The 25,845-nt window shown below is 46.0% G+C and overlaps 1 protein-coding gene across 2 annotated transcripts in view; it reads right to left on the reverse strand.

The window, feature by feature from the left end:
- Positions 1–25,845, reverse strand: part of PLAAT3 (phospholipase A and acyltransferase 3) — a 44,681-nt gene that overhangs the window by 11,306 nt on the left and 7,530 nt on the right. The window contains exons 3-5 of one of the 2 annotated variants that reach the window (XM_055094435.2): positions 16,915–17,017; positions 8,962–9,230; positions 1,863–1,983 (exon numbers count right to left, since the gene is read on the reverse strand). In XM_055094435.2, the coding sequence (XP_054950410.1) occupies positions 1,879–1,983; positions 8,962–9,230; positions 16,915–17,017 (477 nt within the window). In that variant the 3' untranslated portion in view covers positions 1,863–1,878. The remainder of the gene's footprint in view (positions 1–1,862; positions 1,984–8,961; positions 9,231–16,914; positions 17,018–25,845) is intronic. The other variant, XM_008953928.6, reaches the window with a different exon arrangement.

The following is a 25,845-nucleotide window of genomic DNA, read 5'->3' on the forward strand; positions in this document are numbered from 1 at the left end:
ATATGTGTGTTTGAACAATATGAAATCAGTGCACCCTGAAAAAGAACAGAATAACAGCGATTTTCAGGGAACAAGGAAAGATAACCATAAGGTCTGACTGCCTGCAGGGTCGGGCAGAATAGAGCCATATTTTTCTTCTTGCAGAAAGCCTATAGACAGATGTGCGAGTAGGAGAAATATCGCTGAATTCTTTTCCCAGCAAGGAACAACCCTGGGGAAAGAATGCATTCCTGGGGGTAGGTCTATAGACGGCCGCTCTGGGAGTGTCTGTCTGATGCAGTTGAGATAAGGACTGAAATATGCCCTGTCTCCTGCAGTACCCTCAGGCTTACTAGGATTGGGAAATTCCAGCCTGGTAAATTCTAGTCAGACTGGTTGTCTGCTCTCAAACCCTGTTTCCTGTTAAGATGTTTATCAAGACAATGCATGCACAGCAGGACACAGACTCTCATCAGTAATTCTAATTTTGCCTTCACCTTGTGATCTTTATAGCCCTTTGAAGCATGTGATCCTTGTGACCTACTCCCTGTTTGTATGCCCTCTCCCCTTTTAAAATCCGTAATAAAAACTTGCTGATTTTGTGGCTGGGGGTTGTCATCACGGTCCTACCAATATGTGATGGCACCCCTGGAGGCCCAGCTGTAAAATTTCTCTCTTTGTACTCTTTCTCTTTATTTCTCAGCCTGGCCAACACTTACGGAAAATAGAAAAGAACCTATGTTGAAATATTAGGGGCTGGTTCCCCCAATACCAGTAACCTCTAGAAGTTGGAAAAGGCAAGAAAATTGATTTTCTCCTACAGACACTAGAAAAGAATGTCAATGCTTTGATTTTAGCCCAGTGAAACTCATTTTAGACTTCTGGCCCACAGAACTGTTGATAATAAATTGTGGAGTCTTAAGCCACTAACTTTGTACTAATTTGTTACAGCAGCAATAGGAAAATAATGCACTTATCAATCCAGATTGGAGCATTGTGACTCCAGAGCCTAGCATGTTGAGGACTGCCATAACCATTATCCTCTCCCATTGTACTGTGTTTCTAACCTAAAGCAACTTCTGGAGTATGTGATCTACCTAAATAAGAGAAAGAGCAAAGAAACAGAAAACTAAGAGATCATAGAATCAGAGAATGCAATCCAAGAGAAGGAAAGGAAATCCAAAGGATGACAGCCAAGGGGAGTCCAGGATGACAGCCATGCAATTGGCCAAGGAGCAACCAGCACAGAGGGAAGAAGGGCCATCTCTAGGATAGATGTGTCCAAGCAAAATAAACAAGAACTTGTAGGTTACTTGACATGGTTTCCCTTGTGGAGAACTGTACTGAGAGCTAATTGGATCATGTGGGAAGAATTGACAACAGGTACAAAGAAAACTCGGCAATGAAAGGAAGTAATAATTATCATAAAGAAAAAAGAACTCCCTCCACTTCCCTCCCAAAACAGAAAGGAAACTATCACAATTCACCACAACACTCAGCTGTGAGTTTTCTCATCATGAGTTCTGGCTGCTGAGAAATCAGTTCTGGGCACCTTGTGTTAATTACACTGCTGTGTTTCCTGTGGTTAAACACAGCTATGTGTTTCCTGACATTAAACACATTTATGGCCCAGATAAGCCTCAGTAGCATCAAGATACGTATATATTTTTAACCACTGAAGATCCCCAAACTCTTCTCAACATTGGTCACATAGAAGTTTTAACAGATAGCCAGGCACAGTAGCTCATGCTTATAATCCCAGCACTTTGGGAGGCCGAGGCAGGCGGATGATGAGGTCAGGAGTTCGAGACCAGCCTGACCAACATGGTGAAACCTCATCTCTACTAAACATACAAAAATTAGCCAGGCATGGTGGCACGCACCTGTAATCCCAGCTACTCAGAAGGCTGAGGCAGGAGAATCACTTGAACCGGGAGGCGGAGGTTGCAGTGAGCCGAGATCGCACCACTGCATTCCAGCCTGGGTGACAGAGTGAGACACCATCTCAAAAAAAAAAAAAAAGTAGTTTTAACAGACAGAATTCATGATGACCAAAGTTTGGATGGAGCTACCAACCTGAGGTTTGACTGCTGCTAAGTCTTTAAATGCTCCTCTAAAAGATAATTAGGCATGGTTTTGTGGCAGCCATGGTTCTGTTGGGTTAACTTGCTAGGGAACCTGCATAAAATCACTTGTATCCAGCATTTTCCTTGCTAAGCTCTGTGTCAGGGTAGGAGAAATAGTCTGCAGATAATGGAGGAGGAACAATATGTCCCTAGTTCTTTATAGAACCTCATGGTGTGGAAACAAAAGCTGATGCAACTGGTTCATACAAAAGATACTTTGTCAAGGAAAACAACAATAACCTCATTGTTTGTGGCCATGCTTTGTACATAGTCAAAGAGTATGATTAAACACAAGACTGTTGGAAGCTAGTTAGTCCTAATAGTGCAAACTTGACAGGAAAACTCTCCAAGAGTCAGTGCTACCTTCAGATGCCATTGATCATTTTCATGTTGCAAGACTGAAAGGTCCAATCCAGCTGCTGTGTTGTTATTACAGGATTTCTGATCATGAAAATGGGCTACCTGGTGTGTGTCACAGGTCTTAAATCAGGATATCAGGATATTGTGAAAGAGAAAAGCTGTCTCTCATTAGAAATATTAAGAAGACTGTTTTTTTTTTTTAAGTGGGCAAACAAATTCTGCCAGACTACAGACATTTAGACATTTATACTACAAAGCTCTTCTGAGTTAAGCCTTGATTTAGGGAAATCTAAATCATTTCTGGAAAAAAGAAAGTGCTAATGTGCTGCCTTCACTTTCAACAATGTTATAGGTGGATTAAAGAAGAAGTGGAGATAGTAGTGTTATTCTGAAAGCAATCAAATTGAGACCGTTAGAGGTTACAATATAAGAATGGTTATGAAATAGTTGTATATTTTCCAACAGTGATCAAGTATACAAAAAATAATAAATAAATCATTTAAAAAGAAATAAAATATTTGTATAGAAATTTGGTTTCATTTACAGTAATTTCAAAATAATACCCCACAATTTATCCAGATTTATGTAATATATGTATTGCCACCAGACACATCTTCAATTTCTATTTACCTTAATATTTTCTCTCACTCAGACTAGACTTCATTGTGAGTATAGCTTCTGGTTGCTTTTTTTTTTTTTTTTAAGTACTGTTCAGTATGAAAGTTTCTTTACAAAACCCTACTAAAATATATGTTTTTTGAAACCTAAATATTTTTAGGTAGGTGGAAAGTAGGAGAATCTTTTTTTTAGAATATTCTTAGGCATGTAAAGCACAAATTACGTTTTAGTTTAAATTCAATGTTTCCCTTCTCAGGAAATTTGATTAATCATAAACTTTTTTTTTTGTTTTTTTTGTTTTTTTTTTTGAGAGAGAGTCTTGCTCAGTCGCCCAGGCTGGAGTACAGTGGCGCAATCTCGGCTCACTGCAAGCTCTGCCTCCTGGGTTCACGCCATTCTCCTGCCTCAGCCTCCCAAGTAGCTGGGACTACAGGCCACCACGCCCAGCTAATTTTGTTTTGTATTTATAGTAGAGACGGGGTTTCACCAGGTTAGCCAGGATGGTCTCGATCTCCTGACCTCGTGATCCACCTGCCTCGGCCTCCCAAAGTGCTGGGATTACAGGCGTGAGCCACCGCACCTGGCCATAAATATTCTTTTGAAGGAAAATCTAGTCTGCTTCAAAGAGCTCAGCACAAATATAATGACTGGTCAGATTCTTTAAAACACACAAAAATATCCTCATGAGTTAAATGAAAAGGAGAGTCACTGCACTGACAGTGCTTACAAAGAAAAATACTGGTGGACATTTTCTGATATGTACTAAATCTATCATCTCTAGCAAGATGGGGCATGCATCGAAGTTCTTTTTTTTTTTTTTTTTTGAGATGGAGTTTTGCTCTTGTTGCCCAGCCTGGAGTGCAATGGCGCAATCTTGGCTCACTGCAACCTCCACCTCCCGGGTTCAAGCAATTCTGCCTCAGCCTCCCGAGTAGCTGGGACTACCGGTGCACACCACCACGCCCAGCTAATTTTTGTATTTTTAGTAGAAACGGGGTTTCACCATGTTGGCCAGTATGGTCTTGATCTCTTGACCTCATGATCTGCCCGCCTCAGCCACTCAAAGTGCTGGGATTACAGGCATGAGCCACTGCGCCTGGCCAGAAGTTCTATGTTAATTTGACTCACAGCATGTGTCAGTGATCATTACTCACCTAAGTCACTAGTTCTCAACTGGAGACAGTTTTTCCCTGTGGGGGGAATTGTCTACAGACGTTTTTGGTTCTTACATCTGGCGGCGGGATGCTACTGGTATCTAGTGTGTAGAGGCCAGGGATGCTGCTAAACATCCTACAGTGCACAGGACAGGACTTGACAATGAAGAATTATCTGGCCCATAATGTCAATAGTGCTGAGGCTGAGAAACCCCTATCCTAGAACAAGAAATGAAAGAGGAAATCTTTAGAAGCAGTAGAGATGGCACCTCTGTTTTTGTTGTAGAATATTCTGGCTTCATTTTCTGTGATGGGATCAAGTAGAATTGTTCATGCTGTTTCATTGTTGTGTTATCATTGTTTTGCCTCTTTCAAGTGAATGGGTAGATGGGTAGGGCCAAAGTCACAGGAAGAAAAGTGTGATGTGTTCAATTTGCATTGTTTCATTTTGCAAGTGTTAAATTATTGTTTACAAAAAGAATAATGGTATAAGACATTTCTTAGTTATTTTACTATCTCAAGATTTGGAATTTTATTTAATTACTCCAAATAGCATTTATGGCCAGGAGCAGTGGCTCACATCTATAATTCCAGCACTTTGGGAGACTGAGGCAGGAGGGTTGCTAGAGACCAAGAGTTTAAGACCAGCCCAGACAACAAAGTGAGACCCTGTCTCTACAAAAAATACAAAAATCAGCCAGGCATGGTGATGTGCACCCATAGTCCCAGCTACTTGGGTGTGTGTGTGTGTGTGTGTGTGTGTGTGCGTGTATGTGTGTTTGAGAAGGAGTCTCGCTCTGTTGCCCAGGCTGGAGTACACTGGCGCAATCTTGGCTCACTGCAACCTCCACCTCCAGGGTTCAAGCGATTTTCCTGCCTCAGCCTCCTGAGTAGTTGGGACTGCAGGTGCCCGCCATCACACCCAGCTAATTTTTGTATTTTTAGTAGAGACGGGGTTTCACCATGTTGGCCAGGGTGGTCTCAAACTCCTGACCTTAGGTGATCCACCCACCTCAGCCTCCCAAAGTGCTGGGATTACAGGCATGAGCCACCACGCCCGGCCAGCCCCGTTCTTTATTCTGTTAATAACTGCTGAAAGAATAACTAAATGAGATGATTAGGATATATTTTGTAAACCTACCAAATATTCTTAACGTAGAACTCTGAATTTCAAAAAGTATCTTATTGCTTCCCAAGGTTGTCTTGTACTCTGTATTTGGAGTTTATTGCTGCATAGGAGCATGAGTTTTACCAAGAGTAAGTAAACACCTTGATAGTGATGCAAGATCACCAATGATGAAACTCAATTTGTTATCATGTTTGTCTTTCTTATGCTAATATTGTCACTGCTAATTCAAAAAAAAAAAAACTTCTATTATACCTAAATCTGTCAATAAATGTTCATTTTCAAATTTAAAAAGATACATAAATGGGCCAGGCACAGTGGCTCACACCTGTAATCTTAACACTTTGGGAGGCAGAAACAGGCAGATCACTTGCGGTCAGGAGTTCCAGACCAGCCTGGCCGATATGGGGAAACCACATCTCTAATAAAAATACAAAAATTACCCAGGTGTGGTGGCACATGCCTTTAGTCCCAGCCACTCTGGAGGCTGAGGCAGAAGAATCACTTGAACCCAGGAGGCAGAGGTTACAGCGAGCCAACATCGCACCACTGTGCTCTAGCCTGGGTGACGAAAAAAGACTCTGTCTTAATAAATAAAAAGATACATAAATAAAAAACAAGAGAGAGAAGATAAGAAAATCAGCAAAGCAGTCTAGGGATCCAACAGCCTAATAATAGGAGTGCCAGAGAATACAAACTGGAAAATTTCCAAGAACTAAAGAAAGTGAGTTTCCAAGTACCTGGCACAATACATGAAAATAGACCCATGCAAGGTAATAAAATTTCAGAACACTGAGGATGAAGAGAAGATTCTATACAGTTCTGAAAAGAAAAAATAGATCACATACAAACAATAAAAAATCAGAACAGCTTCAGACTTCTCTACCGCAATAACAAAAGCTAGATGACAATAAACCAATGCCTTCAAAATTCTGAAAAAAAAAATACTATTTCTAACCTAGAATTCTATACCCAGCCAAATGATTAATCAAATGTGAGAATAAAATGAAGATATTTTCAGGTATGCAAGATCTTTTTTTGTTTGTTTTTTGTTTCTTGGGTCTTTTTTTTTTTTCTGACCAAGTCTCACTCTGTCACCCAGGCTGGAGTACAGTGGCGTGATCTCGGCTCACTGCAACCTCTGCCTCCTGGGTCCAAGCAATTCTCGTGCCTCAGCCTCACCAGTAGCTGGGATTACAGGCGCATGTCACCATGCCTGCCTAGGGATCTTTTTAAAATGTACCATTTCTCAGTAAACTATTAGGGGACGTAGTCTACCAAAACAAGGGCATAAACCAAAAAAGAGAAGGATGTGAACTACAGAACATAAAAGCATTAATACAGCAGGGAACTGAAAGAAATTTCTAGGATGCTAGTAAAGAGAGATACCAAGATGACAGACAGCAATGCCTCATCAAGTGTGACAAGAGACAAATGTGGCCGGGCACAGTGGCTTATGCCTGTAATCCTAGCACTTTGGGAGGCTGAGGCATTAGGATCATTTGAGCTCAGGAGTTCAAGACCAGCCTTGGCAACAGAGTGAGACCTCATCTCTATTAAAATAAAAAACAATAAAATAAAAAAAATTTTTTTTGAGACTGGGTCTTGCTCTGTCACCTAGGCTGGAGTGCAGTGGTGTGATCTCGGCTCACTGCAACCTCTGCCTCCCAGATTCTAGTGATTCTCTTGCCTCAGCCTCCTGAGTAGCTGAGATTACAGATGCCCAACACCATGCCCGGCTAATTTTTGTATTTTTAGTAGAGATGGGGTTTCACCATGTTGGCCAGGCTGGTCTCAAACTCCTGACCGCAAGTGGTCTGCCCACCTTAGTCTCCCAAAGTGCTGGCATTACAGGTGCGAGCCACTGTGCCCAGCCTAAAATAAAATTGTTTTAAGAAAAGAAAAACAAGACACAAATGTTTTGAAGGCTGTTATCCCCAAGAGATAGATGTAGTAAGTGTCACCATCCCCTGGTCTCCTGCTTTCACTGCATCACCTTTTTAACCTGACAATATTCAGGCACTAATGAAGTTCTTCTCATGGCCCTGCCCACTGATTCCCCAGAAGAAAGCTCTTATCAACTCTCAGGGAAGTTGAAGCCAGACCATGACCAACAGACTGCAATCTTCACAAACATTGGCAATATTGCCCTTTCTTTACCTAGTTAGCTATGTACCACCTACTCAATTTCTAAGTTGATCACCTTTAACATTCATATATAAATAGTTGTTGAACATGAATAACCCAACTGATTGAAGAAAAAAATAAGAGGATACCCATTCAAAGGTAACTAATATCCCACTGTAGACAGGTATAGGAACCGCCTAACAAACGTGAGGGTTGGTGTAGTAAGCACAGCTGGTTATCAGCAGTATGAAGAGAGTAAGAGTGATTCCTATAGGTGGTGTTAGTCAGTGTCTTCCCATTCAAGTGGCTGTGGCCCACAGAGGCCAGCGGACCAGGCAATGGATGAGCCAAGCAAAAAAAAAAAAAAAAAAAAAAAAAAGAGGATAATTAAAAAAAAAAAATGAGGATAATCATGACTATTTTTACTACTACAATGTATTCAGTGTGCTAAGAATAAACATGCTCTTATTTAATTCACAAAATAATCCTCCAAGATGAGTATTATCATTCATACTTTACCAAAGGGTGGGGAGCTGGACTAACTCTCCTGAGGTCAGACAGCCGGCAAAAGGCAGAGACCAGGTCCAGCCCACATTGGCCTGACTCTAGGAGCCCAGGCTCTTAACCACCACACTGACCAGGGAAGAAGAAATTGGATCTCAAAAAAATAATAATAATAAAAGTGAACAGCCTGATGGATCTTAACCTAATCATTCATTGAAAAAAATATGTATTCTTTTGCATCAACAGCCATGTAAGAACCTTCCCAATGTTCTTTTCACCTATGCAAAAAAAAAAAAAAAAAAAAAATGGAAGTGGCTGAAAGGGAGGGGGAAGAAGTGCAAGAAAATGAGAAGAGAAAAAGAGATTGAAAGGAGAGAAAAGACAAAAATAAAATCAAGTAAATGAACAAAACTGCATCCCCTAGGGTCTCCCAGATTCACCCTTAGGGTTCAGCCAGGCTGAAGACAGTGCTGTTTATAAGCACGATCAGGCTATGCCACACAGACCTGGGCTTCAAATCCCAACTCTGCTAATTATCTGCACAGGAAAAGACAGGTACCAGGTCTGGAGACTCAACAAAGATTTTTTTGATGAAATGAATGGCTGTAGACAAGTTACTTAAGCTCAGTTTCCCAATCTGTAAGGTAGTGGGTCCTAAAACCTGCCTTTAGGGCTGGGGAGGGCCATCTCAGGGACAGGTGGCCAGGGAGGGCTTGGCAATGGGAATGACTATCATGTCTGTGACTCCTTTCCTTGGCCACCCACCCCCGCCCCCGACTACACTGATCTGCATTGCCAACTTGCCTCTCTCCCCACCCTTGTCCCCACTCCAACTGTGACATCCTCAAGGGCAGTAATTCTGTCTCTGCTATTTTGTCTTGTTCATGCCTCCATAGCCATGCCCAGCCTCCGTCAGCAGAGGGAATGGTCTGGTTCCTGGGGAAGGCGACACGGGCAGAGGACGCACCTGGTCACTGCGGGCAACTCCATAGCGCAGCTCATTCACAAAGTGCTCGCAGTTCTCACTGGTCAGCTTGTAGAGCACCTCCTGCCCCACCAGCTCCTCCGCCCGCTGGATGATTTTGCTGCAGGGCAGCGGCGAGTACTTGTCATCGTGTTTGTTGTTGACCTGGTACTTGTCACTCCCGGCCACATCATACAGCAATTCCTTCTTCACGATGGCCTTGTCAGTCAGGGCGGACATGACACTGGCTGCACCAGCTCCTGCAACCTCACCTGCAGATCCACAAAGAGGAAACAGAGGGATTGGTCCTGGGAAGGGCCACGGAGGCTCAGAGCTGGCCCCCAGCCGGGTATCTGCCCTTGGCTCCATCCACAAAGGATAAGCAACAAGTGGAAGGGTCAGACGCATGGCTGTGGGCCTTGGGGAAGGTGTGTGTGGTCTCTGGGCCCTGGTTTCCTTATCTAAAATGAAAGGGAGTGAAGTTCCATGATTTACTGTGATTTTTTTCTTACTCTAGAGAAGGTGGTCTTCTATACCTCATGACACTTAAGTGGCCCCCTTGGTTATGCAAATATGAGCCAAGAGCATACTCATCCACCTGGGAAGATAAGGTGGGAGACTTTTATGATGGCATCAGGGCTACACCTACTTGACCACACAAAGCTGCTTACTGCAGAAAACATGGCTGGGTTTTCCAGAGTCCCAGCCCTTCTGGAAACAGAGTGACCAAAACGCACAGCTGTCCCCCTAGCTGTGATGGATGCTAAGGAGGCTTAGTGGGTACATGGGCACAGCCCAGGCCAAGGCCCAGGGCAAGGAAGGGCCACAAAGCTCCAGAAATGAAACGATCTTGAAGACAAGGAGTCCAGGTTCAACATGAAGACCAGGATGGTGGACAGGGAAAGCTGATGCCAACACAGACTGGGCATTCCTCCCAACTCAAACAACCTGTGTGGCGCAGGGAGAGGCAGGCACTGAGTATGATGATTGAAAAAGTGGGGATGGGCTGGGCACAGTGGCTCATACCTGTAATCCCAGCACTTTGGGAGGCCAAGGCAGGCAGATCACTTAAGCCCAGGAGTTTCAGACAAGCCTGGGCAACATGGCAAAACTCCGTCTCTACAAAAAATACAAAAACTAGCCATGTATGGTGGTGTGCACCTGTGATCCCAGCTACTCAGGAGGCTGAGGCAGGAGGATCACTTGAGCCCTGGAGGTTTAGGTTGCAGTCAGCTGAGATTGCGCCGCTGCACTCCGACCTGGACAACAGAGTGAGATCTTGCCTTAGGAAAAAAAGAAAAAGAAAAAGTAGGTATGCACTCAAGGGATGGGCCTACGCACCCAGGGAGCATGTCAAAGGAGGTTCACTCTCACTCTCCTCAAACAGCCACTGTGACCCTGTCAGGGTCAAGGCCCCCAGGGTGCCACAGCAGCACCCTGTTAAACTGGGTAGGACCAGTCTTCAACAATGACATCCGTGTGACAGCAACAGCAGGAGAGGCCGATTAGATTTCAGGTCCTGCTCTTCTCCGCTTTCCAAAGACCAATAAACCTTTTCAGCCTGCATGCAATGCCTACATGCAATGCCAAGATATTAGAAATTTAGGGAATTCAGACTTGATAGGAAAAGGGCACGTGAAGCTTGGAAGATTCATTGAAGTAAATAAAAGAGAGGGTGCCTTATTGGAGCCCTGCGTTTGTCGGGAGGATGAGCTCCGGGGGCCCACCCAGCCTCAGCTCCCAGGCAAAGTGGGTGACGGCGCAGGGACTCGGAAGAGGCAAGCAAGTTGCCTAGAGCCCAAAGTTTAAGGAGGCACCAAATCTCAGGGCCATGCAAGTGCAGAGTCAACAACCAAGAGTGAGGACTTCCTTAAACTTATATCTAGATGCCACCCAGGACAGGGGTACCCTGTGCTCAAGCTGGCGGTGAGAAGCTCTGGGTTCGACCCCAGCACATCACCAACCAGCTGAGTGGTCTGGACCTGTCACTTCACTTTGCTCCAGAAATCCCCAAATACACACTAAAATTGATGCACAAATACATATCAACACAGTAATTTAAAGTTCCTTCTTTTTTTTCTTATTTTGAGACAGAGTCTCACTCCATTGCCCAGGCTGAAATGCAGTGGTGTGATCTTGGCTCGCTGCAACCTCCTCCTCCTCAGTTCAAGCGATTCTCATGCCTCAACCTCCTGAGTAGCTGGGACTACAGGTGTGCACCACCATGCCCAGCTAATTTTTATATTTTCAGTAGAGATGGGGTTTCACCATGTTGGCCAGGCTGGTCTCGAACTCAAGCCTGGTCCGAGCTCAAGCAATCCACCCACCTCGGCCTCCCAAAGTTCTGGGATTACAGGTGTGAGCCACCACACCTGGCCTAAAGTTCCTTCTTTTAAAAAGTGAGTCTACTGAAGAAAATATGAAGTGAACAATCACAGAAAGAGCATGTGGATGTGGCAATCCATCAGCGACTGAATTTTGGGATAGCTTGGACTGGGCAGTGCAGCATTGTGGTTAAGGGCACAGAATCAAGTCAGACTGCCTGGGTTTGGGTCCTGCCTGCACCCCTTACCATTATGCAACCTTGGGTAAGTTTCTTAACTTCTCTGAGTCCCCCATTCCTTGTAGGATAGAAACAAAAATAGTCCCTACTGCACAGGCAGCTGTGAGGATTAAAGGGGTTGGCCAGAAAACATGCTTTCACCAGTGTCTGGCACAGGACAGGCACTTCAGCAAGTTTATAAGCTTCCTTCCAGCTCTAATTTCTACAGTTCTCTCAGCAGCAGAAGGTCAGTCCTCCTTGCCTCATCTATCCCACATGACTCCTGTGAAACTCGAGTGAGATGCAGGTAGAAGCATCTTTTCCTTTGAAGGAGTATCACTGACCTGATGGTCTGTGACACACCTGTCCACCTGTCCAACCGGGTGCTTGTCATGCCTTCCCCCACCCTCTATCTACCACACACACCTGCTCAGTGCAGCCAATCAATACTGAGGCCCTACTAGGTGCCGGGCCTTGTCCAAGGTGCTGAAGTCAGTGACGTGATCTGGACAGCAGGCCTGCCCTCAAGCAATTCCCATGCTACTGAGAAGACGCTGACAATGAACAAATACACAAAATAAGATACTTGCAGGTACCAACAGACACTATGGAAAGACAGAGTGGAGTGACATGGCAAGGATGACCAGGAGAGGCTGCCGTTGCTCAGGCTGGGGAGGCCACCCCAAGGAAAAGGCATCTTTGCTGAAGCTTGAATGATGAAGCATCTAGAGCAGAAGGAACAGCAGGAATGAAGTCTGCAGGGAGGAGACAGCTTGGCATGCCAAGAGGCAGCAAGGAGGCCAACGTTGCTGGAGTCTAGAGACCCAGGAGGGGAGAGGAGAAAGACGAGGCCCAAAGTCACAGACCAGGCCAGACCAGGCCGGGCCCTACAGGCCACAGTGTAGACTTTGATGCTTTGTTTTGGTTTGGTTTTGGTTTGTTTTTTTGAGACGGGGTTTCACTCTGTCACCCAGGCTGGAGTGCAGTGGTGCAATCTTGGTTCACTGCAGCCTCCGCCTCCTGCTCGTGCCTCAGCCTCCGCCTCCTGCTCGTGCCTCAGCCTCCAAGTAGATAGGACTACAGTGGCGCGTCACCATGCCCGACTAATTTTTGTATTTTTAATAGAGATGGGGTTTCGCCATGTTGGCCAGGCTGGTCTCAAACTCCTGATCTCAGGTGATTCACCCACCTCAGCCTCCCAAAATACTGGGATTACAGGCATGAGCCACCGCACCTGGCCCTTGATTTACAGTTTCAAACAATCACACCACCTGCCCATGAATGAGGAACTGGCCGTGAGTGGCAAGAGGCAGAGAGACCAGCCAGAAGTCGCAGTGCCACCAGGAGAGGGAGGGTGGTTGCTCATACCAGGGCGCTGCAGTGGGGATGGTAAGAAGTGGTCAGAGCTGGGGTCTGTTTCAGAGATAAAGCCAACAGGATTCCCTGATAGATTAGACATGGGTTGGAAGGAATGGAGAATGACTCCTAGGCTTTAGGCCTGAGCAGCTGAATGGTGTCTTCCACTGGAGCCTCCCATTTGGGGCAGATCAAGTTCAAGATGCCAGGTAGACACCCAAGTGGAGTTACCAAGTAGTCAAGAGGTTATGCAAGTCTGAAGCTGAAGGGGGATGTAAATTGAGGGTTTGAGCTTAGGAGATATTGACAAATAGAAGGTATTGGAAGCTAAGGAATCCAATGAGGTCATCTGAGCTCGATTTAGGGAAATGAGAGAGGAGGAGGAGCCCACACAAGAGACCAAAAAAGAAGGGCCCAGAGGGAGAGGAAGAAAGTCAGGTGCCAGGTGGAGAGCAGGAAGGTCACTCACATCAAATGCTGCAGAGAAGCCAAGTCAGCTGTGATGGGACTTGGCTTTGAGCTTTGGCAAGATGTGGAAGCTTTTCCCTACCCTTGAGAACTGCTCTGTCAGGGGGGCAAAAAAAGAGAATCTGAGAGCAAAACTCCATCTCAAAAAAAAAGAAAAAGAAAAAAGAAAGTGTGGGTATAGGGGATGGAAGGCAGAATGGGAAGCGAGGAACCAGAGGTGGCCAGGCAGACAAAGCTGTAATGAGATCTGCTCTGTGGGGCGTTAAGCAGAGAAGGATGTGAGGCCAGGCATTTGATCAATGGGAGATATTACAGCTGTCTCTATGTCAATACGAATGAACCAGTTGAAAGGGAGAAGATGACAATACAGAAGGAGGTGGGGAATTTGAGGAGCAAAGTGCTTATGAAAGGAAGAGGAGGGGGTGGGGGTACATGGGTAAGGGGCTCAGGGTGGGGAAGATGACATCTACTCTGGTTACTTCTGATGGGGTGAGGCCACTAGTTAGAATTAAAACGATATGCAAAAGACATGTTCAAGGGCCGTGCACGGTGGCTCACGCCTGTAATCTCAGCACTTTGGGAGGCCGAGGCAGGCAGATCACTTGAGGTCAGGGGTTTGAGACCAGCCTGGCCAACATGGTGAAATCCCATCTCTAGTAAAAATACAAAAATTAGCTGGGCATGGTGGTGTGTGCCTGTAATCCCAGCTACTCCAGAGGCTGAGGCAGGAGACTCGCTTAAAAGCAGGAGGTGGAGGTTGCAGTGAGCCAAGATCATGCCCCTGCACTCCAGCCTGGGCCACAGAGCAGGACTCCATCTCGAAAAAATAAAAATAAAAAAAAAGAGTGTCTATAACAGCTCTATTCATAGCAGTCAAAACCTGCAATGAGTCTGATGTCAGAAAAATGGATGCTAAATTGTGGCATATTCATATAACAGAAAATACACAGCAGTGAAAAAGAATTCCTGCTACTCACAGCAGCATGGATGACTCACATGGGCATGATGTTGGCCAAAAGAAGCCAGACACAAAAGAGCACGGGCCGTGTGATACCTCTTCCATGAAGTTCTAGAACAGGCAAAACTCATCTATGGCAGGAAAAGCTAGAATGATGGTTGCCTGGGCGAGGCGTGGGGAGGGGTATTGTAGAAGCACGAGAGAGCCTTTCAGGGTAAGTGGCACAGTGGGAATGTTCTAGATGTGGATCTGGGGCACTGTTACATGGATGGTTTTTTTTAATTCACTGACTGTATACTTTACTATGCTTGTACATTTTACAATATTTATGTTATACCCCAGTTTAAGTTAAAGGCTTAAGAGAAGGGTGAGGAATTCTCACAAGAGTTCTCCAAGTTAAGTATTCATATCCTCAGTTTGCAAAAAAGGAAATCAAGGCTGAAGAATGGAAACTGGATTCATAACCAAATCTCTCTGCCCAAACACCTGCACTCTTCCCAGGAGCTTTACGCTTAAGAGTTGAGTGTGTTGCGGCCGGGCACAGTGGCTCACGCCTGTAATCCCAGCACTTTGGGAGGCCGAGGAAGGCGGATCACGAGGTTAGGAGATCGAGACCATCCTGGCTAACACAGTGAAACCCCGTCTCTACTAAAAATACAAAAAATTAGCCAGGCGTGGTGCCAGGTGCCTGTAGTCCCAGCTACTCAGGAGCCTGAGGCAGGAGAACGGTGTGAACCTGGGAGGCAGAGCTTGCAGTGAGCCAAGATCGCGCCACTACACTCCAGCCTGGGCGACAGAGCGAGACTCTGTCAAAAAAAAAAAAAAAAAAGAGTTGAGTGTGTTGCATACAAAGTCACAGCATAAAAAACACATCAAAACAGAGCTTCCTCCTCAGATGCCACCTCGGTCCCTCTACAGCAGCGGTCCCCAACCTTTTTAGCACCAGGGACTGGTTTTGTGGAAGACAATTTTTCCATGGACTCGGCAGTGGGGAGGGATGGTTTCAGGATGATTCAAGCACATGACATTTATTGTGTACTTTATTTCTATTATTATTACATTGTAATATATAATGAAATAATCATACAACTGACCATAATGCAGAATCAGTAGGAGCCCTGAGTTTGTTTTCCTGCAACTAGATGGTCCCTTCTGGGGTGACGGGTGACAGTGACAGATCATCAGGCATTAGATTCTCATAAGGAGTGATATGGTTTGGCTCACAGTGTATCCCCACCCAAATCTCATGTCAAACTGTAATCCCCACGTGTCAGGGGAGGGACTATATGGGAGGTGACTGAATCATGAGCGAGATTTCCCTCATGCTTTTCTCATGATAATGAGTGAGTTCTCACAAGATCTGATGGTTTAAAAGTGTGGCACTCCGGACATGGTGGCTCATGTCTGTAATCCCAGCACTTTGGGAGGCTGAGGCAGGTGGATCTCCTGAGGTCCAGAGTTCAAGACCAGCCTGACCAATATGATGAAAATCCATCTCTACTAAAAATAGAAAAATTAGTCGGGCGTGGTGGCAGGTGCCTGTAATCCCAGCTACTCGGGAGGCTGAAATAGGAGAATCACTTGAACCTGGGAGGTGGAGTTTCCAGTGAGCCGAGATTGTGCCATGGCACTCTACCCTGGGCAAGAAAAGCGAAACTCCATCTTAAAAAAAAAAAAAAAGTGTGGCACTCCCCCACCTCCTGCCACCATATAAGACCTGCCTTGCTTCCCCTTCACCTTCTGCCATGATGGTAAGTTTCCTGAGGCCTCCCCAGCCATGCAGAACTGTGAGTCAATTAAACCTCTTTCTGAAGGGCCGGACGCGGTGGCTCACGCCTGCAATCCCAGCATTTTGGGAGGCTGAGGCGGGTGGATCACGAGGTCAGGAGATCGAGACCATCCTGGCTAACACGGTGAAACCCCGTCTCTACTAAAAATACAAAAAATTAGCCAGGCGTGGTGGCAGGCACCTGAGTAGTCCCAGCTACTCAGGAGGCTGAGGCAGGAGAATGGCGTAAACCCGGGTGGCGGAGCTTACAGTGAGCCGAGATTGCGCCACTGCACTCCAGCCTGAGTGACAGAGCAAGACTCTGTCTCAAAAAAAACAAAAAACAAAACTCTTTTCTTTATAAATTACCCAGTCTCGGGTAGTTCTTTATAGCAGTGTGAAAACAGACTAATACAAGGAGTGTGCAACCTAGATCCCTTGCGTGTGCAGTTCACAGTAGGGTTCATGCTCCTATAAGAATCTAATGCCGCTGCTGATCTGACAGGAGGTGGAGCTCAGGCGGTAATACAAGCGATGGGGAGCAGCGGTAAATACAGATGAAGTTTCGCTCACTTGCCCACCACTCACCTCCTGCTCTGGAGCCCAGTTCCTACCCAGTACCAGTCCATGGCCTGGAGGTTGGGGACCCCTGCTCTAAAGAACCCCCTGAGGTTCCCAGGAGCAGACCTTGAAAACCAGTGCCCCACACCAAACTGCCCCACATCAAACTTCTTGTAACATTCAGAGACAACTGCCAGTTGGGAAGCAAGAAGAATGTTGGGGTCACCTGTTACCCACAGTTCCCCATCCCCTCTCTTCCCAGCCCCTGGGGCCCATCACAGTGGAGGTCCCATGTGTTCTTACTTGGAGGGGCCAGATGAACTACATATCCATCGCCAACATAGATGGCCCAGTGTCTGTAGAAAGGGCGAAAAATCTCAATCAGGTCTCCAGGCTTAGGCTCTGGCTGCAAAACCAAGAACAGGGCTGTTAGAGGGAGCATGAGATCGCGGAACCAGGACAGGGCTCAGTGAGGAAGGTGCAGCTGAGTGGTCCCCAGCTATCAGCTCAGCAGAACATATGTCCTGAGCCCTGCTCTGCCAGGTCCAATGCCAGTCCAACTTCACAAGCTTGTGACCCAGACCTGCAGGCACCATGGGCCTGCCCTTCTGTCAATACAAATTGCCAAGTACAAACCTAAAAGGTTTCTTCATGAGCTGGAGTCTCTGCCTTATTATTTCTAGGAATATTATTTATTGAACTCTTACTCTGAGCCAAGCACTTCACTCTCCGTGTTTTACAAGATGGCTCAATAAATCCACACAACCATCCAATGATGAACCCCATTTTATGGATGAGGAAATCAAGGCCTAGAAATGCAAAAGAATTTGTGCAAAGACATATAACTCATGAGTGACTTGGCCAGGACTGAACGCCCAGCTGGCTGATTCCCAGCCCAGTCTGACCATCAGGAAACACCACCAGTTATGTGACTAGAGCTGCCCACCTGGGGTCCATGCCAGAGGCTGCCAGATCTGGAGGGCATTCCACAGACACTCCCCAACACCTGGCCTGGGCCTAATGGAGAACTGGCATCAGTCTCCAGCAGTAATGTCCCCCGGCTGCTCAGCCTGATGCTAAGGTGTGCGTGTTCACATTGAGTGAGTATGTGTGTGAGTATGGATGCATGAGTGTGAGACTACGTGTGAGAGTGAGTGTGTGTATGTGAGAAGGGGAAGGTAGGGAGGGTGCAGTAAATGCTCTCACCCTGTTAGGGGAGCATGGGGCAGAGTTTGAGAAAACTTCAGAGAGGTTCAAGATCCCATCCATTCAACATTATCCACGTCCATTCAGCATTATCCACATCCCAGAATCAGACCCTGCACTAAGTGCTGGGGGAGGGGAAGTTCCGACTCTCACTAGAATCAGGGGTAAAGAACTTCTCCAGGCCAACCTTTAAACCCCTTTAATGAGCAAAGAAATCAACCTTTTAGAACACCTAGAGACAGAGCCCATCAGAGGCTTGTTCTGGCCCCTTCATCCTTTGCTGGAGTCTTCAGCCACAGTCAGGGCTAAACTGCCCTCAGCACAGTGAAGATATGGGGTGAGGACTCCGGCTTGCTTGCACCTAGAGTCAGATCCACAGGGGTTTGCCCACATCTCGCCAGCAAGCTTGGTGGCCCTACCAGAGACATTCCATCAAGGATGAGGCATGGGGAGGACTCATCCTCGGCTGACCTCCCCTGGGCGCAAATGATGGGCAGTGGTTAACAGCCAATCACAACTCTACAACGCCTATGAAGGCGGGTCAAAGGCCAGTTTGCTTATTATTTCACAGAAACATTAAAACTACAAACAGGTAGCATGTGTGGCAGGGAATTTTACAGATAAATCATGTTCTTTTGTTGCAGTAAATATAATTTCTTTTCCAAAATAGAGGGCACTCAGTTCTTACTGAGAACCTATTTCAGAACAATGGACAACGGTCACAATTTATGAATCCCATTGTTTTCCAGGAAAAAAAAAAGAGTATTAATTGTTTGGTCAGAGTTTGGGGATTCAAGAATCCCCAAAAAGGAATTTAAACAGGGATCTCCTCAAACAGACAAGGACATAAAGACTGGGTGGGTACCCATCTCTGAGGGAGGCTGCAGGTTGGAAAGAGATGGTGTGGACATCAGTAAGACCATGTTGAGTAATAAGCAGCTGGCGGTGTGCAGAGCCAAAGAGCTCACCTGCTCCACATAAACACCAATGAGAGGAGCCCTCACGTAGAACATGCTGCCTTTATTTTTTCTTTTTAAGACAGGATCTCACTCTGTTGCCCAGGCTGGAGTGTAGTGGCATGATCGTGGCTCACTGCAGCCTCAACCTCCCCAGGCTCAGGTCATCTTCCCACCTCAGCCTCCCAAATAGTTGGGAGCACAGGTGCACACCACCATGCCTGGCTAATTTTTACATATTTTTAGTAAACACAGGGTTTTGCCTTGTTGCCCAGCTGGTGTCAAACTCCTGGGCTCAAGGGAACCTCCCACTTCGGCCTCCCAAAGTGCTGGGATTACAGGCATGTGCCATTGCGCCCAGCCCCATGCTGCATTTTTTAAAACAGAAGTTATTACGATGACAAAAAATAATTTAAAATATTATAATGGTTCAGACAGAAAAAGTATTCCGTTATCTAAAAAGGAAGAGTGAAAAAGTCATACCCAAAAAGCCACATACTGTATGATTCCATCTATATGTCATTCCAGAGCAGGCATAACTACAGCACGGAAAAGTGATCTGTGATTGTCACAGGGGTTGAGGAGAGGGACTGACTAGCAAGAGGCGTGAGGGAATTTCAGGGGTAAAATTTCTATACTCTTCTACATCTTCATGGTTTTTTTGTTTGTTTTTTTTTGTCTTGTTTTGTTTTGTTTGAGACAGAGTCTCGCTCTGTCTCCCAGGCTGGAGTGCAGTGGTGCGATCTCGGCTCACTGCAACCTCCGCCTCCCAGGTTCAAGCGATTCTCCTGCCTCAGCCTCCCAAGCAGCTGGGACTACAGGCGTATGCCACCACGCCTGGCTAATTTTTTGTATTTTTAGTAGAGATGGGGTTTCGCCATGTTGGCCAGGCTGGTCTTGAACTCCCAACCTCAGGTGATCCACCCGTCTCAGCCTCCCAAAGTTCTGGGATTACAGGCATGAGCCACCACGCCCGGCCTACTCTTCTACATCCTGACTGTGGCAACCATTCTGCAATTACATGTGTTTATTAAGACTCACAGAAGTAAACACTGAAAGGGTAAGTTATAACTTAATTTTTTTTAAGAAACTAAATTTTAAAAATAAAAATTAAACACAAAAAAAATTTTTTTTTTTTTTTTTGAGACAGAGTCTCACTCTGTCACCCAGGCTAGAGTACAGTGGCATGATCTCGGCTCACTGCAAGCTCCGCTTCCCGGGTTCATGCCATTCTCCCACCTCAGCCTCCCAAGTAGCTGGGACTACAGGCGCCTGCCACCACATCCGGCTATTTTTTTGTATTTTTAGTAGAGATGGGGTTTCACCATGTTAGCCAGGATGGTCGCAATCTCCTGACCTTGTGATCTGCCAGCCTGGGTGACAGAGTGAGACTCCGTCTCAAAAAATAATAATAATAAATAAATTTTAAATATTTATTTACAGTTTAGAAGGGAAAAAAGCTGTAATTTTTTTTTTTTTTTTTTGACATTCAGCCAAGCTGCCTATTCTTTGTAAGGGCAAGAGATACATATTCCCAAGCTCAACACATAATTATGCTCAAGCTAAACACATAATCTCACTCAAGACAACTTCTTTTTGAAAATGAAGTAAAAGACAGTGGGCTCACCTATGGAGCCCTACACACTAGTTAGGAGCAAGGGCTTGATGTTCACTTGGCAAGTTGGATATCTTTAAAAGACACTGCTAAGTGGAAAAATGGGGATGAGCTCTGTAACAAAATGCCACTTATATAAATTAAAGATACGCGGCCAGATGCAGTGGCTCACGCCTGTAATCCCAACACTTTGGGAGGCCAAGGTGGGTGGATCACCCGAGGTCAGGAGTTCAAGACCAGGCTGGCCAACATGGTGAAGCCCTGCCTCTACCAAAAATAAAAAAAAGTAGCCAGACGTGGTGGCGTACGCCAGTAATCCCAGCTACTCAAGAAGCTGAGGCTGGAGAATTGCTTGAACCCAGGAGGTGGTGGGGGTTGCAGTGAGCAGAGACTGCACCATTGCATTCCAGCCTGGGTGACAAGAGCGAAACTCTGTCTCAAAAAAAAAAAAAAAAAAAAAAAGGAGGCCAGGCACAGTGGCTCATGCCTGTAATCTCAGCACTTTGGGAGGCCGAGGCAGGCAGATCACGTGAAGTCAGAAGTTTGAGACGAGCCTGGCCAATATGGTGAAACCCCCCATCTCTACTAAAAATACAAAAATTAGCCAGGCGTGGTGGTGCACATCTGTAATACCAGCTACTTGGGAGGCTGAGGCAGGAGAATCACTTGAACCCAGGAGGCGGAGGTTGCAGTGAGCCAAGATCGCACCACTGCCCTCCAGCCTGGGTGACAGTGAAACTGTCTCAAAAAAAAAAAAAAAAAAATGATGATTAAAGGGAACAAATAAACACAGAAGACAGGGGAGTCTTGTAGGGACCAGCAAGGACAGGGCGCTATGAAATGAAGATATGAATAATTCACCTCTACCACTAAGATCCACCTAGAAAAACAAGTACTTATCATTATACACGTCACCCATTCTCAGCTGAATCAAAACTAAGAATCCAAAAACTCATGTTCTAAATTTAGAAGTATGAAAACTGCAGTTCATGGGCCAAATTTGGACTTCTGCCTGTTTTCATATGGTCTGCCTGCAAGCTAAGAATGGTTTGTACTTTTTTTTTTTTTAATGCTTGGGGGAAAAGTCAAAGGAGGAATAGTATTTTGTGACACATGAAAATTATATGAAATTCAAATTTCAGTGTCCATAATGCTTGAGTGGAACATCGCCAGGCTCATACATTTACATTGTGTCTACCCTGGCTCCTCTCTACAACAGCAGGGTTGAATAGTTGTGACAGAGACCATATAGCCTGCAAGATCTAAAATGCTTACTATGATGGCCAGGCGCAGTGGCTCATGCCTGTAATCCCAGAACTTTGGGAGGCCAAGGCAGGCAGATCACTTGAGGTCAGGAGTTCGAGATCAGCCTGGCCAACTTGGTGAAACACTGTCTCTACTAAAAATACAAAAATTAGCCACACGTGGTGGCGGGCTCCCGTAGTCCCAGCTACTCAGGAGGCTGAGGCAGGGAGAATCGCTTGAACCCAGAGGCGGAGGTTGCAGTGAGCTGAGATCACGCCATTGCGCTCCAGCCTGGGCGACAGAGCAAGACTCTATCTCAAAAAATAAATAAAATAATAAAATGTTTACTATCTGCCCATTTACAGGAAAAGTTTGCCAACCCCTATTGTAAAAGAACCTACATTGATTCCAGGAATGCTACTGCACTGCCTTGTCAGGTAGTTCTCTGTTCCAGGATCAAGGTCAGGGCCAGCAGAGTGCCTGAGAAGAGAACTGCCTCCTCCACGGCAAAGTTCAGGAGAACCCCAGCCCACACAGTGACCAAGGCTCTCCCACACAGCTCACGCAACAACAATGGCAGAGTTGAGACTCTGCACCCACGGGATTTCAGAACAAAAAGCCTTTATCTTTCCACAAAAGCAGTGTTACCAAGAGCTGCATAGCAACCATTTTCCTTAGCAAGCAAACTGAGGAGCAATTTCTGTTCTCTGAAATTCACATTGAAAAAAAGCAGCTTGGATGCCGGGCTTAATACCCAGGTAATGGGGTTGATCTGTGCAGCAAACCACCATGGCACACTTTTACCTTTGTGACAAACCTGCACATCCTGCACATGTACCCTGGAACTTAAAATAAAAGTTGAAGGGAAAAAAAGAAAAGAAAAAAAACCCTAACAACCATCAAAAAGGGCTAGTTAAGTAAATTATCCTACACACACACACACACACACACACACACACACACACACACACAGATATTAGAGAGAGTAAGGTGAATTTACATGAGCAGGCATGGAAATATTAATTGAGAAAAGCAAGTTGAAAGACATTATTATTCCATTGTTGCTTAAAATACATTTTTAGGCCAGGCACAGTGGCTCATGCCTGTAATCCCAGCACTTTGGGAGGCCAAGATGGGTGGATCACTTGGGGTTAGGAGTTTGAGACCAGCCTGGCCAACATGGCAAAACCCTGTCTGTACTGAAAATACAAAAATTAGCTGGGCATAGTGGCACATGCCTGGAGTCCCAGCCACTCGAGAAGCTGAGGCAAGAGAATCACTTGAACCTGGGAGGTGGAGGTTGCAGTGAGCTGAGATCACGCCACTGCACTCCAGGCTTTTTCAATAATATATATATATCATAGACTTTTTTATACATTTATACAGAAAACGTATTATACACTACATATGAGCTAAGGAAAATAACCAAGCTGTTATATATTACATACACAACAGTGGGTGGTTGGGATTCAGAACTTTTATATTTCATGTTATATTATTTTATTGTTTGAATTTTCATTAATATGAATTATTTTGACAATAAAAATGTTAAAAAGTATTTAAAGGGAAAAAATACTCATGTTGATGGACTTGCAGTTTTTAAGTTGGGAAAAGTAGATATTGTCTGTTGCCAAACCTCATGAAACTGCCTCTCAACTGAAGGTATTAATTTTCTTTTTAATTATATTCTAGGCTGGGCGCGGTGGCTCACACCTGTAATCCCAGCACTTTGGGAGGCCAAGGAAGGTGGATCACTTGAAGTCAGGAGTTTGAGACCAGCCTGGCCAACATGGTGAAACCCTGTCTCTACAAAAAATACAAAAATTAGCCAGGCATGGTGGTACATGCCTGTAGTCCCAGCTACTCAGGAGGCTGAGGCTGGAGAATCACTTGAACCTGAGAAGTGGAGCTTGCAGTGAGCCCAGATGATGCCATTGCACTCCAATCTAGGCGACAGAGCAAGACTGTCTCAAAAAAAAAAAAAAAAAGTATTTTCTAGTTTTCCAAAATGTTTAAATAAGCATGTGTTCATTTTAGAACCAGAAATCGAGCTAAGACTTGACAGAATCAGTGGTAATCCATACAAACACTATCATGTAAAAATAGCAAAACAGACACAAGCAAAAAGACTAGAAAGCTCTATAACAATATCCTAATGGACATTCCCTCTGGGTTCTGGGTGCTGGGGCTAAGCATGGTTTTTGTGATAATTTTTGCTTCCTTCTATTTTTCTATATATTCCAGGTCTTCTGCAATGAGCATCTTTTAAGTTTACAGCATGCTTCTCAACATTTTATCATGAAAAATTTTCAAACGTTCAAAATTGAGGCCGGGCGCAGTGGCTTACGCCTTGTAATCCTAGCACTTTGGGAAGCCAAGGTGGGTGGATCACCTGAGGTCAAGAGTGCGAGACCAGCCTGGCCAACATGGTGAAACCCCATCTCTATTAAAAATACCAAAAAAATGAGCTGGGCATGGTGGAGCACGCCTGTAATCTCAGATACTCGGGAGGCTGAGGCAGGAGAATCGCTTAAACTCGGGAGGCAGAGGTTGCAGTGAGCCAAGATCACGCCATTGCACTCCAGCCTGGGCGACAAGAGCGAGACTGTCTCAAAAAACAAAACAAAACAAAGTTAAAGGAAGTTTTTTAATGAACGTCTGTATACCTGCCACACAGATTGTGCAATTATGTGGCTGTATTTGCTTCATCACAAACATGTCCATCTATTCATTCCCTCTGTCCAGTGTCTTTTTTGTTTTTTGTTTTTGTTTTTGTTTTTGAGACGGAGTCTCGCACTGTCGCCCAGGCTGGAGTGCAGTGGCACGATCTCGGCTCCCTGCAAGCTCCGCATCCCGGGTTCACGCCATTCTCCTGCCTCAGCCTCCCGAGTAGCTGGGACTACAGGCGCCCGCCACCGCGCCGGGCTAATTTTTTGTATTTTTAGTAGAGACAGCGTTTCACCATGTTAGCCAGGATGGTCTCGATCTCCTGACCTCGTGATCCACCCGCCTCAGACTCCCAAGGTGCTAAGATTACAGACATGAGCCACCGCGCCCGGCCCTTTGTTTGTTTGTTTGTTTAAGAACTAACGCACTGAGGGAGTCCCAAGCGATGTCAGGGCAATGACAACACAGCCGACCCACGCTCTGTGCTCAAGTTCACGGGGTTCCTGACTCCAAGTCTGCAGCCTTGATCCGCAGCTGTGGTTCTCAGACCTGAGCCTGCACCAATTACAGAAGAGGGGGTTGCTGACATGCAGGATCACTATAGCTTTTTGGCAATTCCCCTCCTCCGCCATCAAGGGCGCGGTGTAAGCGGCCAACGACACCCCTGGAGAACCCCTTCACCTTGGGAGGATGCCCACCTCTGCTTTGGAGGGCCTAGAAACCCATACACTGGCTGAGCTGTGTGCCCGGCACCAATCTAGGCACCTGGGCTCTGTGATCAGGGCGTGGAGCTTTTTGTTCAGTAACAGGAGACAAAAGGTTTTTTAAAAAATACCTTAGTAGGCCGGGGTGGTGGCTCACGCCTGTAATCCCAGCACGCTGGGAGGCCGAGGTGGGTGGATCACCTGTCAGGAGTTCAAGACCAGCCTCGCCAACATGGCAAAACCCCGTCTCTACTATAAAACACACACACACACACACACACACACACACACACACCCCTTAGTAAATAAGTAAATAATCTAGAATATGAGAAGAGATCCGAAACCAACGGAAAGAAAGAAAAAGCAGAGCGGAGCAGGGTCGGGAGCTGAGCGCTGGTGGGGTGGGGGCAGGGGGTGCAATAGGAATTAGAGAGTCAGGGAGACTCCCGGAGCAGCGAGCTGGAGGGTGGCCTCGCCCGGAGGCCGGAGATGAGCCTTGCAGATGGCTAACACCTCCGGCAGGGGGAGCAGCCGAGCAAAGGCCCCAGCGGGGCGCGTGTCTGAGCAACAGCAAGGAGGCCAACGAGGCCGGAGTAGGCGTGCGGGGAGGGCAGAGGGTGGGAAGCGGGGGTAGAACGGAGGGTCCAAGAAGAGCAGCCGGTCCGGAAGGCAACGCAGCACCTGACAGCGCTACGCCTTTGCCTCTGTCACTGGCAGGGGCCACTGCCAAGTTTAGAACCCAGGAGACTCAGGATCCAACTTGGGTTTTAAAAGGGTCCCTCTGGCTGCTGTGTTGAGAAGAGATGAGATGTAGGGTGCAAGGAGGAGGCGGGAGCCTGCT

This window comes from Pan paniscus, chromosome 9 (assembly GCF_029289425.2).
Source record: "Pan paniscus chromosome 9, NHGRI_mPanPan1-v2.0_pri, whole genome shotgun sequence".
NCBI lineage: Eukaryota > Metazoa > Chordata > Mammalia > Primates > Hominidae > Pan > Pan paniscus.